The 15493-nt window shown below is 36.8% G+C and overlaps 1 protein-coding gene across 2 annotated transcripts; it reads right to left on the bottom strand.

Moving 5' to 3' along the window:
- Nucleotides 1–911: 911 nt before the first annotated feature.
- LIAS (lipoic acid synthetase) lies at nt 912–15472 on the bottom strand. Of its 2 annotated transcripts, XM_019640907.1 has the most exons (11): nt 15320–15472; nt 14332–14504; nt 13267–13360; nt 12537–12617; nt 10045–10201; nt 9903–9960; nt 8147–8275; nt 5950–6095; nt 4864–4934; nt 3531–3642; nt 912–1401 (listed from the first exon to the last, which is right to left on the bottom strand). In XM_019640907.1, the coding sequence occupies exons 1-11, from the start codon at nt 15362–15364 to the stop codon at nt 1349–1351; spliced, it is 1119 nt and encodes a 372-aa protein (XP_019496452.1). In that variant the 5' UTR covers nt 15365–15472; the 3' UTR covers nt 912–1348. The 2 variants fall into 2 exon arrangements, with proteins under 2 accessions (XP_019496452.1, XP_019496453.1); XM_019640908.1 differs by lacking the exons at nt 912–1401; nt 3531–3642; nt 4864–4934; ... (3 more) ...; nt 10045–10201; nt 13267–13360 and having other exon boundaries at nt 12539–12617.
- Nucleotides 15473–15493: the final 21 nt, after the last annotated feature.

Raw genomic sequence — 15493 nt, 5'->3', positions numbered from 1 at the left:
CAGCCCAGCTCCAGGTTGAGCTGTTGTTCAGCATCTTAGCTGTAGAGGGCAGTGTCCCTGGCCCTCATATGTGGGATCCGAACCGGGGCACTCTGGCATCCCAAGCGAGTTCTTAACCATCGCGCCACTCGGCCGGCCCTATCAGTCACTTTTTATATATAGGTGTTACCATACATTGTACTAATAAAATGCCATTTTATTTTACATTGGGATTCCATGAAAATTTCATTTGACAAAATGATTCTTTTGCTAAAATGTTTCATTGTCATTCCCCTCCACTGTGCAAAATTAGAAAATATCCAGATTATGTTACAAAATCAGAGTCTAATTATTCCTGTGAAAGCAGATTTTAGGAGGGTGGTTGCCAGAGATTCAATTTAAAGTTAATGGGGTTAATTTTACACAGCAAAATTTATTAGGATCTATAAAGTGAGTCAAAGTATATATGGCTCCCAAGTTAAAATTTAATTTTCAAAGCTATGCATTATTTTTGTGGAAAAAATACTAGTTCACATATTTGAAAATTCAAAACCAAACTGGTTACCACATTACATATTTTACAGTATAGTCATCTAAAGACTTCTTTTGTGAGATATAGAAGAAAGACAGGATTCGGAGTCAAAAGTTCCTACTATTTAGGAAAGAAATTCCTTCCTTCAGTCATTACTATCATACAGTATAAACACCTCACCAGAGGTGTATGAGGAATAAAAGAAAAAAATGGGAGAGTGCATGCGGATGTAGCAAACTAATAAGTGAGCATTAATATTCTTATTCTTAGGTTATATTTCCCAGTCTTGGGCAACACCATGATCTTGGTTTCACAGAGGCCCTAAACAAGTAATTAATGTAAAACTATTTTGCAGGTCTAAAGTAGTCGTACCAGTGTAAAAAAATCAACACTCAAAATCTTAAGCCTTTTAAAATTATTCCAATGTTTTATTATGCAAAGAACATGTTAATTATAAGTAAACTGATCATAGTCTCAAACTACACTGACTGTTTCATCACAGTATGTCATTTTTCAGATATGAATTGTGTCGATAATGTATAGATAACAGGCTTAAAAGATTTCCTGTAAGTTTTTAATATGTTTTTTAATTATACTGTTAACAGCAACTCTTACAAAGATGTTTTATGATTACATCACAGCAAGCAATTGTTTACTGGGATAAAGACAAGGTAAAAGACAAATAAATTACTATAATTAAATATGCATAGCTTATTGACATTTTTCTTAAAACAAAAAATTGGAATTCATCCATTTAAGCGTAGGCATTCTGACCCACCTGTTACCAACTGGAATCAAATTTTTAAATTCCTCTGATCTTGAACATATTGTTAAATATTAGACAGCTTTTGTTTTTCTCTTAGCCACTAGATTTTTCAGGAAAAATTCACCTATTCAGGAAAAATGAAAATACATTATTAATATCAATTTAAATTTCAGAATACTTTCGTGTTTCCCTTTAAAGACTTGTATTTATTGACATTTCTTTCTTCTCAATTTCAATGGCAATACTTTTCTAATCTCACATATCCCCTATATCATTGGCCCTTTTCCCAAAAATAATGATGAACCATTATTCTTAAAAATGTTTTAAAGAATTTTTTAAATCATTATTTTTATCACTACAGCTTCTACTATTATTTTTTCTAGTAAATCCGTATTATTATTATTGTATCTGTGGCTCTTCCGTACATTTATTCCACTTTATGTACACTATCTAGTCCTCATCATTGACAAAAGTATTGCTGTTGGCACAATTCATTTCAGAGAGCAATTCTGTTATATTATTAGTCTGGATTTGATGTTTATAAAACAGACCTCGTTGCAGTTGAGCAGACTCATCTGATGGAATCTCTTTAGCTTACTCTCTTCTAGAGAAGAGCTCTTCATTTAAAATGGGCTTTCTCTCCAACCCCTGTGTGCCTGTGCAATAAGTTAGCTGCTTGGAGGGGACACTTTCACTTTTCAGGTCATTAGGGTTCCATTTAGTCTGTCATTGTTACAGCATGGCTCAGTGTTTATTGGCAGAGCTCTGCACGGCAGGCCTGATTTTATGTGGAGTCTGATTAACTTCTCTTTGTCATCTTAATATATGAGTAGAATTCCAACTCTCCTACCCGTACACAATCACCAAGAATACCAGGCTCATAACCCAGCCAAGTAATGGAGAGAATAATCCATGCTGTTCCATACCTCATCTAAACCTGATAGGAGTAGAACCAACACTATCAGATCCTACTCCATCATCTGAGTCTAATGCTCTACATACCAGAATTTGATCTCTTACTGGTAATTTAGAACGCATTATTAAAAAGCTCATAACTCACTTCCTTATAAATGTTAGAAACTTTCCTAAAAAAAAAAAAAAACCCTGGCAAAATAAAAACTCCTTTCAAATGATGTTATTCTACTTTACTCTGGAAGCTGATGTTTTTTTCTATTCTTTATATATAGTTCTAGCTTGCCAGTAGCACTGCTTGAAAAATAGTAAATCACTTATAATTATTGGTTTCCAAAGTCCCCACATCCTGTCAGTCAGTGTTGAATCAAATTCTTGGATTTTGTAACTAGGATAAGTTGTTATTTCATTAAAATGTCTTCAATTTCTTTACAGGAACACACTAAATAATACTAATACTTGAACATTAATTTTTACCAATAGCATTTATGCCTAATTTAAACATATCTATGATTTAGATTCCAATATATGTTATTTAAAAGATCATTAATAGTAATAACATAGTTTAGATATATCCAAAAAATAAATAGCTGTATATTCTTCAAAAAATTTAAATTGTTAATTTTAATAGGGAAAACATCATAAATGATTTTTTTTAGATTAAATTCAATCTTCAGATATGTTCTCATAGACCTTTTGATGGCCATTACCACATGACTTTTTATTTGTTGGGAAAGGCTTTTATTTTCGTAAGTCAGCTCAAACTACTGATCAAATCAAGAGCCAGCATTACAAAGGTGAAAAACGGCCTTGTAGCTAGTAAAAACACTAAAAACTTATATAGAGAAAATAATCTTAAGCGTTCTTTCCTGTTGCTTCTGAGAGGAAAAACACAAAGATAATGGTGCAAGCAGCAATGCTGTCGAATAGATACTTTTCAGGGTTTAAATTGATCTGAAATTGTGAGTTTGGAGATGCAGCTGACATTACTGTCAAATGAATATACATTTTCCAGAAAACCGTGTTATATGCTTGATAGATCTTTCTGATTTCTGAATAAGTTACTATTGAAATCCACACATAGAATAAACTGACGACTTCTGCTTTCATCATAGTAGCTGAGCTATTGATGGGGGGGTGGAGGGAGGAGATTCTTTATTTAAGGAACAAACTAGGTTTAAGAAAAATTTTTTCCTTAATGTGACCCTTATGGAGCAAATTTCCTAAGGATGTTTCAGGAAAAAAAAAGCCTCTCCCCCAACAAAAGACAACCACAGCGATTATAATTTTAATGTGGAAAGTTATGGTCTAAATAAAACCATTCCCTGCAGACTAACTTACCTGCTTTGTATGAAGAACGCACCAGAGGGCCACTTGCAGTGTAATGAAATCCAAGTTCATTTCCTACTTTTTCCCAGTATTGGAACTTTTCAGGAGTAATGTATTCTTCAACCTAGATTTAAAGAATTAATTCTGAGGGCCGGCCGAGTGGCGCAATGGTTAAGAGCTGGCTTGGGACGCCAGAAGGCCCCGGTTCGGATCCCACATATGAGGGCCAGTGACACTGCCCTCCACAGCTAAGATGCTGAACAACAGCTCAACCTGGAGCTGGGCTGCCGTGAGTCGCTGGTGACGGCGTAGGCTGCAGCCCCTGTGGCAGTGGGTTGCCATGGGCTACCGTGTGTAGCCAGCAGCCAGCGTGAGCGGCCAGCAGAGCGGCTGTCCAGAGGCTGGTGACTGATCTGCCTCACCCGGGAAGAGCGCAATGATGGTGCCAACTTGGGCCAGTGAAGCAACGTGCTCCACAACTAGACTGAAGAACAAAAGTACAGCAACTTGTCTGTTCCCCTTCCCCCAATTCCCCAGTGCTGTTCCCATCACCCAATTCCCCAATTAAAAAAAAAGAATTAATTCTGACAGAGTCTAGACTTTCCACAAATCGTGTTGATTCTACAGAAAATCTCTGCCCATGCTTTCGGGGTGGTTTTCACATCATAATTGATCCAGCGCCCCAGGCTTCTTCCTCTCCCTCCTCACTGGCTCCCTGCTGGCCCGCTATCAGAACATGATCACAGGGAAGTAGAGAGGACGGAAAACAGCAAGTTTGTATTATGTTAACTATTCCAAAGGACAGAGAAAGAAAATGAGGTTATCTACAGAGATTATGTATCTGTATCACTCCTTTGCTCACTAACAGGTATAATCAAGAATTAGTCACGTCTATAAGATTCTTGAGGAAAACTGGGTCTTACTCATCTTATATGTTCGCTCAGCATTGTGTCTGGCACATGGTCACTACTTAAGAAAAGTTTCTTGGATGAATGAATACATGTCCAATATAAAAATAGGAAGACTGACTGACTTTTCTTTCTTATTACACCTCTGGCTCTTATATATAAGTCTAAAACAAATCGTAAGATACCTAAGTGAGTATGAATGCAATTTTCCAACTTTAAAATTTTTTTCTGTAGGTTCACTTAAGTCATATAATTTTGGGGGCAGCAACTAAGTGCCAATGTAACAGCTTTATGCAGATAATAAAATGGAAATTGGAACTTGGAAATATATATGGAACATTATACTAAAACTCCAGCAGCTTCTTAATTTTACCTATGGACAATAAAGATTTAATTCAAATTACCAATAGACATTTGGCAACTCATAGTAGCTATACCTTAAGGTGGCGCTTTGTTGGCTGCATATATTGTCCTAAAGTCAAACAGTCCACATCTGCCTCACGAAGTGCTAGAGAAAAAAAGCACACATTACATTAGCAGATGTTTTTATGATGCTAAAATTGCAGATTTAAGCATAATTTTTCAGAACATAATTTTACTTTAAAACAGTGTGAACTTTATTCTGGCCTATAATCCTAATGTTGGAAAATAAGACTCTACGTATCCATTCAAAGGTATTTATGTGCCAGGAAATACGGTAAGGATTGAAAACATATAGGAATGATTAAGACAGTCATGTGGGACTGATATATGGACAAACAACTCCAATACTATGAAATAAGTGCTAAAATAAAAAGTGGAAGGTATCTAGAGAACGAGTTTTGTTAGGCAGAAAAAAGGAACAGTGTACGAAAGGCCTGAAAAGGCCCATATTATATTAGGCTTTTGCTAAATGTACAAGATATGCTCTGGGGAACGTGAGTTGATCTCTGACATCAGAATCTAATAAAACTATATATATTGTGGTAAAGAGCAGCTTTTAATTACTATTTGAATTTATTACTCTTTGAACTAATAAATAACTGCAAGAAGGCCAAGGACCCTCAGGTAAAATAAAAGCTTTTATATTTAAAAAAAAAAAGCTTTTATATTTTAAAATTGAAAAAGCCTAAGAATCACAAAACAAACGGGCTTATTGGACTAAGGTTCAGCAAAGTCCAAAGCATATTATGCAACAATGCTACAAGTAAACTGTTCCTCAAAGGCCTGGATTTATTCATCTTTGAATTGTCTGTGCTGGCCACAGCTCCTGGTACCTGGATGGCTCTAAAAAATTGTCCAATGACTGAAAAAGTGGACATCATGGTTTTACTCAATAAAAGGGTAGGCAATAAAACGGGATACAAATTTCATATCCTGAGCTTCCTGCACATCATTCCATCAAGTTCTAAGAAAACGCACTTCCTTTCCTTTTTATGGTGCTGTTTATAACCATGTATTTTGTTCTTACTGGCACTTTCACTGAAACTATGGAGGAGGTATAATGGGGCTTCCCACTATTACTCATTTATCAATTTCTTTACCTTTCATCGTTGCATATACTTGCTCGTCATTCTCGCCTAAACCCAACATTATAGACGTTTTAGAAATAACATCAGGCCGAACCTCCTTGGCGTGTTTCAATACACGTAGAGACTGGTCAAAATTGGCCCGGGGATCACGAACTTGCCTTGAAAACAGCAGAGGTATTGTCAGCAAGAATAACAAGTTCAACTAAGGACATGGTTATGCAAACAACCTGAAAGCCAGAAAAGTACATTCTGGACACTATATTACATCATATGGTTCAATGGCAGAATTTGTAACAAATGTCTGTTATTTTAGGATAGAAAGTAAGGCTTCATGGGGCCCCCTAGCTGTTGACTCTTAAGGCCTTTCAAGCCTAGGGCAGAGAAAACTAAAATGGAAGCTATTCAATTTATGAATAACTCAAGAAACCAGAATTCTAAAGCTGTGAATGAGTAACTGTAAGCGGTAGTCAAAAGAGACGGCAAGAGTAGAAGAAAAACTCGATACTGAACAAAGAAAAACAACTGTTTAACCTGAACCCACATTTCAGAGGTCTGAAACTTTTATGTTCATTTATTTCCTAAAGACTAAGTTGCCCTCTGCTGGTGAGTATGCAACATTAACGTCTCTTGGATAAAAAAACTCATGATTCTGGAATTTTCACTGGAAAGGATAACGTTTCTTAAGTGAAACCAGGGCAATTGGCACCCACTGGCGGTGGTATCATGAGATATGACAGGACTGGAACAGACTATGTGCTTCAACAGGGGCCAAACCACCATGGCTTAAACGGGGACAAGGTCCAAAGGACAGGAAGTTGATGTTAAATCAGCATTTACTTGAATTCAAATGCACCTTTATTTTGTGTAATTGAATTGTTATTGTGGTTGCTATTTTTAATCAGAGACCAGGTCACAGGGAGAAAACAAATTTATGAATTTAAAAATAACCATAAAACTGATAACACAGAAATTACTTTCTGAAAGTATTTCTCCACTGAATTTAAGTTATGTTCCCTAATGTTTATGATTTAGAGCAAACGATAATTATTGTTTATCATACTTCTTTCAAGTTCTCTGACACAGAATGATGTAGAGAAGCTAATAAAACCAATGCCAAATACTCTATAATTAAGTAAAATGAATGTATTAATCTTGCCTGAAGGCTAAAGTAATTTTCATTTTTCTGATTTATGAATATAGTCATTGATGTGGATTAACAATTGGTAATTATTCCTAACTATGAGAATTATTAGGAAAAGTAAGGAAGCCTCATGTCTACTTTTGAAAAGAGATTTAAAATACATCTGAATGATACATTTTTCTTCGGCACCATTTATTGCATATATTAGTGCCAAATGCATTTTAAAGGTCTGTTTTTTAGAATTATAAGCAATTAATCTTGTGTAACTTTTTTTGAAAACTATTCTTTGAAAAAATAATTCATCAGCACTTGTAATATACTATTAAAGAAAAGATGCTCATTAAGTAACAAAACATACATATGTATAAATATATATACATATATACACTTAGATGTTAGTAATCAATATTACTGGGCAGAAATATTATGGGTGATATTTACATTTTTCTTGTTGGCTATATTTTGATTTTTTTAAAATAAACACTGTATTTTTTTTTAAAAGAATTCACTTCTTTATAAAAATCAATTATGAAGTTCTCTCTTGATAACAAGTGAGAAAAGGGCCGGCCAAGTGGTGCGATGGTTAAGAACTGGCTTGGGACGCCAGAGGACCCCGGTTCGGATCCCACATATGAGGGCCAGTGACACTGCCCTCCACAGCTAAGATGCTGAACAACAGCTCAACCTGGAGCTGGACTGCTGTGAGTCGCTGGCGACGGTGTAGGCTGCAGCCCCTGTGGCAGTAGGTTGCCATGGACTACCATGTGTAGCGAGCAGCCAGCATGAGCGGCCAGCAGCCAGCAGCCAGCGTGAGCGGCCAGCAGCCGCAGTGAGCGGCTGTCCAGAAGCTGGCAACTGATGTACCTCGCCCGGGAAGACCTCAATGATGGTGCCAACTTGGGCCAGAGAAGCAATGTCCTCCACAACTAGGCTGAAGAACAAAACGACAGCAACTTGTCTGTTCCCCTCCCCCCAATTCCCCAATAAAAATCTTAAAAAAAAAAAAAAGTGAGAAAATATAGCAGATTCTGACCCTTTAAACCTCCATTACTCTGTATGTGTAATCACCTCTGTAATTCTGGAACTGTTTCTACATTATGTGCATATACATCTAATCCTGACAGAGCGACTTTTTCTATTGCTTTAAGATCTCCTCGGAAATCAGGGGTAAGACATTCCACAAGAATTTTTGGGTTCCTAGGAGAAAAAAGATAAGTATCAAACTGAGGAAAAGAACTGACATAACTGCTGCTCCAAATAGAAATCACCAGTACTCATTGTGTATCAGTTTCAACATAGTAATCTTTAGAACTCTGCCAAGAAAAGCATGAACATACAAATGTTTATATATGAACTATTAAATAAAAACAAAACAAAAAAACCAAACCCAGAACATTAAATAATATGCAGTGGTTAAAACACATCTGCATGTAAATAATGACCAGAATAAATTTTGAGATACCACAGCCTCCTAAACTTTATTAAGTAGGTATTAAAAAAAAATAAAAGTACTTAAAGGAATTAAAAAATGAATATTAAAACATTAAATATAAAATATATTTTTATTCTTTAGAAAGCAAATTGGGACATTTCTTATATGAATTTAAACATTATCTGATTGCTTTCATTTTTATCTCTTTTAAAATTCATCAAATAGTGCCCACTTCCCTTCCTCTGGACAAATATTTCACAAGTGTTATGGGTATTTTTTTAAACTTTTAACAAATTTTTATTACACAGAGGTTGTTATTGGACATTTCTCTACTTGAACACAATTATTCTTACTCTCCAAAGAAAGGCTGCTTCTGAACTCATCGGGTGATGTCAAGCACTAAAATCCTGATTTTAACAGGACAGTAGTAAAAATGCCTCAGTGATTTAAGTTGAAAGGTTTGTTTAAATGAAATATAAGCAAAATGTTAATCTTCCCATTTATATTGTGGCCATATCTACGCATTCAAGCATTAAAATGTGAACTAGGTCATAGCGCTGCTTCATTGAATAGCAGTAGAAATGACTGGGACAGATGATAAATTTTTCCAGAAACCGAACTGCAAAGTTTTTGGAGCTGTTTCCTGAGAGAACAGACGTATAAAGAACTACATACACACCCTCTCATGGATATTAAGAGATGTTGAAAGAACACATCCTATAGCTCAACGTTTTTAACTGCAAATTGAGATCCATTTGTAGTTTGTGAAATCAATTTAGTGGGTTGCAAACATAAATTTTTAAAATGAACTATAAAAAAATAGAAAATATTGGGGGAAATCATTGAAACATTTACTAAGTGTGCTAGGTGCCAGACTAACACTGAGCTGTAGGAAATAAGCATAAGTCCTTTTTTAATGCTTTTTAAATTGATGAGATTAAAATATTAATGAAAATGTGGATAAAATTCCAAGGGCATAGGACTATAGATAAAATCTGTATCAAGACTTACATATTTTATTTAATAATGTGGGAGCTTATCTCGTCCTAACTACTTCTAGATGATGATTTATTCAAAATCAGTGCTAGGAAGACTACAATTTTATACTTTTAAAATTACTCAAAGTTTAGACTAACTCAAATATTAAGCAAGGGCTCTATAGAGTAAGGATAAGTTTGTGCCCGAGTTCCTACAATTTCTGCAAATATGAATCTGTATGTTCAAATATGCTTTTATTGAAAGAAAAACCACATAATTTCCGGCAGATCATCAGAAGGATTTATAACCTCCTTCCCCCACAAAAAGGTTAACCACTGCTTTAAAGTAAAGACCTTAAATAAACAATTTATATGGGTCAAAAAAAGTCAAATACTTAAGCAATGCAAAAAGTACCTTTCCTTTAAGTATGATACAGTCTTTGCAAAGTGCTCAGCTCCTCCATCAGGCATATCTAAAAACAAGAGTCCATTGCTCAACATGATGTCACAATTTAGTAAGAGCCAATTTCTGGAAGAGGCAATGATGACACACTAACCATCTCGATCCACAGATGTCAGGACAACATAATCCAGACCCCATTCTGCAATTGCCTTTGCAGTATTGTAAGGCTCATTGGCATCCAGTGGAGGTGGTTTTCTTGCAGTCTTAACAGAACAAAATCTGCAACCTCTTGTGCATGTGTCACCCATCAACTAGAACACAGATGTTACAATTTAAACCAAGTAGACAGAGGACACTCAACAATATAATGGTGAGAGAATAAAGTTGCAAAGAATGAATACAATTTGATCCTATTTACAAGCAATTTGAAACATTCAAAGCTAAACAATACAGTTAAGGAATAAAATGTAATGTGGTAAAACTAGAAAGAAAGGGAGCCGATAAACTCAGAATAAAGCATAGTGTTAAAGGAAAAAGAAAGGGGACAGGACCAGCAAGGAATACACAGGGAGTTTCAAAGATAATGCTAATGTTTTACACTCAAACTGGGGGTATCAGGGTATCATTTGTATTGGTATTCTTTATAACTTACACATCAGTTATAAAGAGTCTTTTGTACCTATTTAATATTAATAAAAATGATTTTAAAATATTTAATTAACATATTAATATGCAGGTCTCTGTGAGTTAAACAGAAGGCACATCTCCTTCTTGTTAAATCAGTGAAACAGAAAACATATAAAAAGTTAATAATTTGCTTTCTGGGGGTACCATTCTTTCTCTAGGACACTGCTTCTGCTGCCACAGGTCACTACTATGCTCTGCCCCCTGCCAAGCACAGCCATTGCAGATATTCTGGGGCTACTGGACTTTCAAAGCCCCACAGTAGGGGTTGTGATTTGGGGAAAAAGTTCCTCTTCTCCTTCATGTTTAACTCTCTCAGAAGAGACTCACAGCAGTGGTGCTTAGGTCCAACATCTCAGAGTTTTACTGAAACAATGAACTCTCCCCAGGAACTGATTATGAGTCAATAGCAGGAAATGGGACCAGGTAAGGGGTGAAACCAGAGATTTCCATCACAGGAGTATTCAGAATCACGTCTTCCTTCAAGAATTGGGGTTGTGTAACTTGTATAAACTCTCTGGTTGGCTTTGTATTATTCCAGAAGGAGCTCTATCTCATAAGAATCCTCAGTTCCTCACGTAATTAGCATCCTGCTGGTACAACTCATTTATAAGACATTCCCAGACAAGTATGAACTTTTGGTTGCACACAATTTAGGTTTAACCCTAATACCTCACTTTCCATACCCCTCTGGATAAATATGGTAGACTGCACTGTTAATCTCAATTCTTACTCCACCATATTAAGGTTATACATCTCACCATTTGCCCTGTAACTTACAGAACCCTCCCACTGGAGGAGGAGCTTGTATCTCTATCCCCACTGTTTGGCTTGGCCATGTGACTTTTTCTGGCCAAAAGAATGATAGCAGGCATGACCAAGCAGAAGCCTCCAATGTGCATAGGTGGTTGGCTTGCCCTCTTGTGCTCCTTCCATTCTCCATGATAAGAATATGCCTTGAAAAGCTGCTGGTCCAAGCAGAATAAAGCTCTGTAGTGCAGACCTGAACCCAACCTACTTCCTGGAGTCCAGCTTAGCCCAGTGAAGATCAGCTGAACCCCAGGTAACCAAAAGACCCCAGACAGAGAAAAATAAATTCTTGATGTTTGGGGGGGAAGAAGAAGTTAAGCAATCATAAGCAACATTTCAAAAAATTAATAGATAAGATAGGGGCCGGCCGAGAGGCTCAGTTAGTTGGGAGTGTGAGCTCTGAGCAACAGGGTCGCTGGTTCAATTCCCACATGGGCCAAAGGAGCTGCGTCCGAGCTGAGCTGCCGCTGAGCTGCCAACAGGTGGCAGGATGGCTCAGCTGGTGAGAGCACGTGCTCCTAACAAGGTTGCCGGTTCTACTACACATGGGATGGTTGGCTATGCCCAACCACAACTAAGATTAAACATGGCACCTTGAACTGAGCTGCCCTGAGCTACCGACGGACAGCCGATGGCCAGCCGATGGCCCAGTAGTTAGAACGTGCACTTCTAGCAATAAGGTTTCCGGTTCGACCTCGCGTGGGATGGTGGGCTATGCCCACCCGCAACTAAGATGGAACGTGGCACCTTGAGCTGGGCAGCCTCAAGCTGCTGACGAGTGGCCAGATGTGACTGGACTTGGAGCTGAGCTAGCTGCGCCCTCCACAACTAAGACTGAAGGACAACAACTTGGCTGTTTCCCTTCCCCAATTCCCCAATAAAATCCTTAAAAAAAAAAATAGATAAGATAGCTCAAGGCAGCAATGATTAACTGTCAGACAGATGGAAGAATCAGTAAGAGATTTGTTCAGAGAAGGGTGAGATCGTAACAGGTTGGATTATTCTGTCAGGTTTGTTTTCACATTTCTCATAAATGCATTATGTAATAAAAAATCTGATTAGAGATTCATAATGCACATTTTTAGAAGAAAGGCATAAAATATTTCCTTTCAGTTACTAGACTAAAACTTTAGAGTATGAGGCTGGCCTTACCATTATCGTGGCTGTGGCGGTGGCATATTCTCCACCTCCCCAACACTCTCCAATATTGGGACATCGAGCTTCCTCACACACCTATGCATAAAAGGGAGCTGAGTACCATCAGATTGAAAATATTTATCAACTGAACAACTTAGTGATCAGGCATTTTATACAGTTCATCTTTACAACATATTTATGAAGAAATTCACTATATAAAAACGCTGTTAAACTACCAAACTGTGTATGTGTGTGTGTATATATATATATATATTTTTTTTCCCCCCATTTTTAAATTACAAACTACATGGATGTATATATTTTACATGTGCAAATAAAAAGATCTGGAATGATATATATTGAATAACTAAAGTGATGTGGTTAAAATTTGGGATTCCATGTATGATGTTTCACAACATACATGGAATATAATTTAATATTATACTCTAACAAGCATGTTCTTAATTTGTAATATAAAACAAACAAACCCTCATTTCCTTACTTGCAGGAAAATCTTTTTTTTAACTATTAAATGAGAAGCTAAGAAATACAATTACTTTTTGTTTCTTCTGCAGGGAAAATGAGTTTTAAATATATTTCCATTATTGACAGTATTGTATCCTAAACATCTTTATTCACTTTCCTTGCTGCTATTGATATGTATTTTATTAATTTTTAAGTTACACATATGTAGAAACATTATGGCTTTTGGTTAAGAGAGATCTTTAACACTTTGACAACTTACTGTATGGAGATTTAAATTCCGCAATGTATTTTTCAGCTTATTGTAATTTTTCCCAATGGGAATCTCTGTCTTTAGCCATGGAGGTAGCCTTAACCTAAGGAAAATCAAAACTATCCATTAATAAATTACACAGCTTTGAAGTTACTTTGCTCTATTACAATTCCTAGTTAAGAATTTTTTCCCCCGTAATCTTGGATAAACGTTTATAATTTCTGCCATAGAAGTAAAAAGAGGATCAAAGTTAGGCTTGCTCAAACACTTTAGAAAACACTGATGATCGTGTCTAACTGGGCACTATGCTCGTGTGAGCCTTTTGCAAAGGCATAAAGTAACATCACCCTAATAAAAAAATGAGGAAGTTTTGAAAATCTCATTCCCCAATAAATAATATTGACAAAAAAATTCCACATTTGTTCAGAGTAAGGTGAGACCCCCACAAGTGTGCTTTCTGCTCTACTTTCTATTCTAGATTTTATGATGATTATTAAATGGAAAAAAATCTAAAATTTGGAGTGAAGACAATGTATCCTCAGCTTCCCCTTGACTTCCACCCACTTATGATCTAGAAATTGCTGGAGAGCAAAACAATTTGCCCTCTGCATGAAATTCCCTCACCATTCTTTTAAATTAACGCCAGATATCCATAGGTTATAAGTACACTGACTAGGAGAAGCAACAAGTTAGATTATCAACAAACAGTAACAATAAAAAACTGATCAATTTACCAAGGTCTAATAGACTAGTAGCAAGGTGATAACCTTCACTTTCTTAAGAAATTTGATGGTGGAGAGAAAATAGGAGATGGCAGTGTAGGATGGTTAAGTTTAGGAAGGTTGGAGGAAAACTGTCAAAGGGCAAAAAAAAAAAAAAAAGAATTCCAGCAATCTCACATGCTTTTTTTATGTTTCACATACCTGTTTTATGTCTATGATCACTTCTCTCTTGTTAAATTTTAAGCTAAATTTAACAAGTCTGATTAAAAATATAGTCTAGGGCTTGGTTATATCTAAAAATAATGCACGATGAAGGAATGGGCCATTAAAATTATCTCAGAATTTCAATTACCGTTCTCCTTTCTGGCGTTTTAAGTTTCCTTTATATTCATCCCAGGTGCTCTTGTCTGCAAGATCACCAGACACAAAATCTTGAAGGTCTGGTCCATTCTGTAAAAGTTCCTTTTTTTTATCTGGCAAAGAGCTTACTGCTCTCACTGCACTGCATAAATATTTTCCAAATACCTAAAGAAAGAGTTTATTATGACATTTATTTAGTAGGGTTTGGAATAATTCACTTTTAACCTATTTAATAACCCTCACCTCTCCCGGCCCCCCCAAAACAAACAAACCCAAGGATGCTCAGATATCCTATATAAAATGGTGCAGATCAATGCATACAGTCCACCCTCCCTATCTGGACTCCCCAACCGCAGACTGAAAACAGTACAGGTATTTATTGAAAAAAATCGGTATAAGTGGACCTCCCCGCTCCCACCTGCAATTCAGATCCATGTTGTTCAAGTGTCAGCTGTATATATTTGTTGACCATAAGAAACCACTGGCTTCTAGATGCGCACAAATGTGACAAGATAGCTAAATACTATAAAATTCATGAGTCAGTACATGTAACGCAAAAGAACCTTCAACAATTAAAAAAGGGAGCGTTAAGGTGCTGCACGATTGCTACTCCACTGGTCCATGTCTCCCACTAAAGCCTAGAGCACAGGTTTGTGTTCTCAGCGCCCAGATCTAGTACATAGTAAGAGCCCAAGACGAACTAGTAATTTGGGGTGTTCATGGCAATGCTCCTATAGTGTTCCAAAAAATACAGGAAAATCATTGATAAATAGAAAAAAAGCTCTCAGCGCCGGCGAGAGGACCTACAAACTAACCAATACCAGACACTACCTCATGCATGTGTTGGGAAAATTAAATGAAAAAAGTTCAGAACAAGTGCCTGGCTAGAAGGTTCAGTAAGTGTTGGCCTTATTATTGGGCATTCTGAAGGAATGGGAGGCCCCATCCCACGCCTGCACCCTACTCGCTCTGACGCTCACCCGGGGTCTCAAGGAGCGGGCGACGTTCCCGCATCGTAGCGACATCTTCCTCTTTTGTTTTCTCGCAGGGTCGAGGGATCACTAATTCCCGGGGAAAGACAGACAAGCCGTCGCATAGTCTATGACAGAAAACGCGAGCCACCACTGACCCGTTGGAACTTGAACTGTCTTGCG

This window comes from Hipposideros armiger, unplaced genomic scaffold, assembly GCF_001890085.2.
Source record: "Hipposideros armiger isolate ML-2016 unplaced genomic scaffold, ASM189008v1 scaffold_53, whole genome shotgun sequence".
In the NCBI taxonomy this organism is placed as follows: domain Eukaryota; kingdom Metazoa; phylum Chordata; class Mammalia; order Chiroptera; family Hipposideridae; genus Hipposideros; species Hipposideros armiger.
Note: the sequence above shows the minus strand (reverse complement) of the source record. Positions and strands in the feature narration are given on the sequence as shown.

What these genes read in the sequence shown, in the direction of transcription:
- LIAS (XM_019640907.1), bottom strand. Translation starts at nt 15,364, where the DNA reads ATGTCGCTACGATGCGGGAACGTCGCCCGCTCCTTGAGACCCCGG. An exon ending in CCGCCACAGCCACGATAATG is followed by an intron (nt 10,202 to 12,536) that starts GTAAGGCCAGCC and finishes TCTGTGTTCTAG; the next exon opens with TTGATGGGTGACACATGCAC. An exon ending in GACATCTGTGGATCGAGATG is followed by an intron (nt 9,961 to 10,044) that starts GTTAGTGTGTCA and finishes TCTTGTTTTTAG; the next exon opens with ATATGCCTGATGGAGGAGCT.